Genomic DNA, 3,307 nt, shown 5'->3' on the forward strand with positions numbered 1-3,307 from the left:
ACATATACACTCACACACACATACACACACGCACACACACACATGCACACACACTCACACTCACACTCACACATGCTCACACACATATACACGCACACACACGTATACACTCACACACACTCACACATATACACTCACACACACTCACACACACACTCATACTCACACATGGTCACACACACATACGTGCACACACACTCACGTATACACTCACACACAGTAGGGGCTGTGCCTACTCCTCCAGTGCCCTGGCCTGGCCCTGCGGCTTCCTCCCGTCTACTGTCCTCTACTCCTCGGGCCCAGCTCCCGTTCCTTCCTTCCCCTCCCCTCAGCCTGACCCCACCCGGACCTCCTACCCTCATGACCCAGCGTGTCACTGACCAGGAGACCCGTCTGCTTGGCCCTGTTTGGGCCACAGTCCCCGTGCTGAAGCGCAGGAACCCACGCCTCACTGCGGGGGCCCAGCCCTCCGTAGGCTCCGGGGGCGGGGCGGGGGGAACTGAGGGACCAGGAGGCTGGGGGCAGGAGCGGTGGCAGGGCATGGGCTGGCCAGGGAGACTCTTCCATCTTCTCCCTCATCCCATCTGCCCCCCGAGGGGCACTCAGGACCATTTCGGGGATCTCCACCCTTGGGGAGACAGGCCTCTGCTCCCAGTGCCCTGGCCCAGGCCTCCCACGCCATCTGCCCCCTCCAGAAACACTGCCCCTGCTGGCCAGAGCCCCCTGCTCTGAGGGCAGCCTCCTCCCCAACACCCCTTGCCCTCACACCCAGGCACAGCCAGTTGGCCCCGGGGCCTGGCCATGGTCTGGGGCCTGTGAGAGCCAGGTATGAGCTGGGCTAGGCCCGGCGAAGCTCCCAGGCAGGTCACTGAGGAACATCCTTTTCTCAGCCATCCCTGTGCCCCCCACCCCTGTGCACCCCCACCCCTGTGCACCCACATCAGAGGCCCTGCCTGACCCTCAGCCTCTTCTGGGTGGGGTGAGTCCTCAGGGCCCCCAGAAGCCCAGAGAACAGGGTGAGAAGGCGCTGAGAGCCTTAGTCAGCTCGGGCTGCCATAACAGATGACCATAGCCGGGCGGCTTCCGCAGCAGGCATTTCTTTCTCACAGTTCTGGAGGCTGGGAAAGTCAAGACCACGGTGCTACAAGGCGGGTTTCATGCGGAGGCCTCCTCTCTGGGCTTATAGGCAGCCGCCTGCTGTCTGTGTGCTCACGTGACCTGTGGCCTCCCCCGCCCCACCCCCTTCACACCACAGAGGGCGCACTCTGGAGATTCCTCTTATGAGGGCACTAATCCCATCCGGGGCCCCACCCTCATGGGTCATCTAACACAATCCTGTCCCGAAGGCCCACCTCCTCATCCCATCACATTGAGGGCAGGTTTCAGCATGTGAATTTGGGGGACGCAAACATTCAGTCCTTACAGAGCCCCTCAGACCCCTCACCGCAAGATGGGAGGGAGCGGGGCCTGGTCTCTGGCCGGGTGCTCTCTCAGCCTCGCTGCACCAGCCGCACAAGAAGAGGGTACTTTCGAGGCTCCTCCAGCAGTCGGGGGGCTACTGAGAGTGACCCTTAGCTCCACCTGGGGGAACTGTCCCCAGAATTAATGCCCATCCTCCCCCTGGCAGGTCCTCTCCTCCTCGGGGCTGGTCAGGGCCCCGCCTCCCTGGTTCCTGGCCAGCAGGGCGGTGTCATCGGGGGCCCAGGCCTTGCCCTCTGGAGCCTTGGTCTCTCTGGCTGCCGAATGGGAGGGGGAGGCGGGGGAGGAGGGCTGAGCCGGCCTCCTCTCCGGCTGCTCTGTGAGCCCAGAGTCCTGATCCCAGAGACCCATCTACCCTCCGCGGCCCCCGCTTGGCATCAGTCCCTGGCGGGCGAGGGAGGCAGAGCCGGGGAGGCGCCCACAGGCCCCCTCCAGCCGCTGCAGGGAGGCCCAGTCGGCTCGGCCAAGGGAGGACCGGGAGGACTCAGAGCCCCTGGGGCAGGAGGGAGGGCAGGCGGGTGCAGGGCAGGGCCTTTGTGCTGCCCGGGAAGCCGCCCTCCATCCCCACTGGCCTGCTTGGCAAAGCTGACGGCAGGAAGAGCCCGTCGGCCATCCGTCAGGGAGACGGAGTGGGCTGTGCGAGGAGGGAGCCGGGAAATTTGATCATTAAGAAACCCTCCCGGCTGTCTGGGGGAATTTAATTAAATTGCTGCGGAGGGCGGTGAGAGAGGGCCACATCTGGAACCAATATGTGGGCTTTGATTTCCTCTCTCCCCTCTCCCCCCTCCTCCCTGCCTCTCCCCAGCTCACTGTGAACGGAACACAGTAGACCCTGGGGTATTGGTTCCTCTGGGGCGGAATTCCTGGCCGACAGACAGAGGGACACCGGACGCATGGAGACAGACAGAGGCCGAGGACAGCCCCGCCACCCCCAGGAGGGGCGTGGCCGGGCTGTGCCCTGGGATTGGCTGTGGGGGCTTTAGCTGTGACAGGAGGTAAGGGCCCACTTCACAGAACAAGAGTCCGTTTCAGAGGGTTCCAGAAACGGGACGCCCCACCAGGAGTCCCCGGGTGGCCAGCACTGACTCAGCCCCAGCGCATGGCATCGCGGGGGCAGGGGGGGGGGTGCCCTCACACCCCATGGAGCAGAGGCTGTGGTCAGCTCCATTTACAGACCAGAGGCGAAATGACTTGCCCAAGGTCACAGGGCCCTTGAGAGACGGTGCGAGGGTTCCCTTCTGCCTGGACGCGCGGCCGGGCCAGTCGTTGCCACCGCTCCATGGGCTGCTGTGGACTTCATGTGCCAGGCACCCGGCGAGGCTCTCCCGGGGCAGCAGCGAGGAAGGCAGGCAGCGAGCTCCCAGCGGCCCCGGAAGTGCCAAGTGCTAGCAGGAGCCGGACAAGCCGGCCTCGACCAGGCAGCCAGCGGTGGTTGAAGCGTGTCCTCTGCCTGGGCAGCCCTTGGCCGAGAGAGGAGTGGGCACAGAGGCCTTGGGGTCTCTCTTGCCCGGTGGTGCAGCCCCTCCAGGCCCAGGTGCTCATGTCATGGGGATGGGTGGAAGGCTTCCCAGCCTGGACCCCCAAGGCTGAGCCACGGACACTGGCTCAGTCCCCCTTCCAGCCAGTTTCCTGCACGTTAGCGAGCCTGCCCTGGTCTCCGAGCTCGCCACTCCCCCAGGGCCCAGGACCCCCCCCCCCCCCCCCAGGGCCAGGCAGGGTCCCAAGAGGCCTACCAGCCAGGCCTCCCCTGGGGAAAAAAAACCCTTGGGGGGGTTCCCGGCCTCCCCTAAAACCCAACTCCTGGCCTCCAGCCTGGACTGGGGGGGCC

The 3,307-nt window shown here is 65.0% G+C and overlaps 1 protein-coding gene across 1 annotated transcript in view; it reads left to right on the forward strand.

Annotated features, from left to right (window-relative positions):
* The first annotated feature begins 360 nt into the window (after nucleotides 1-360).
* PRRX2 (paired related homeobox 2) overlaps nucleotides 361-3,307 on the forward strand; it is a 41,573-nt gene continuing 38,626 nt past the window's right edge. Inside the window, exon 1 of the mRNA XM_023745954.1 lies at nucleotides 361-471. Within this exon, the coding sequence (XP_023601722.1) occupies nucleotides 361-471 (111 nt within the window). The remainder of the gene's footprint in view (nucleotides 472-3,307) is intronic.

The sequence above is a fragment of the Myotis lucifugus genome, unplaced genomic scaffold, assembly GCF_000147115.1.
Source record: "Myotis lucifugus unplaced genomic scaffold, Myoluc2.0 scaffold_605, whole genome shotgun sequence".
In the NCBI taxonomy this organism is placed as follows: Eukaryota; Metazoa; Chordata; class Mammalia; order Chiroptera; family Vespertilionidae; genus Myotis; species Myotis lucifugus.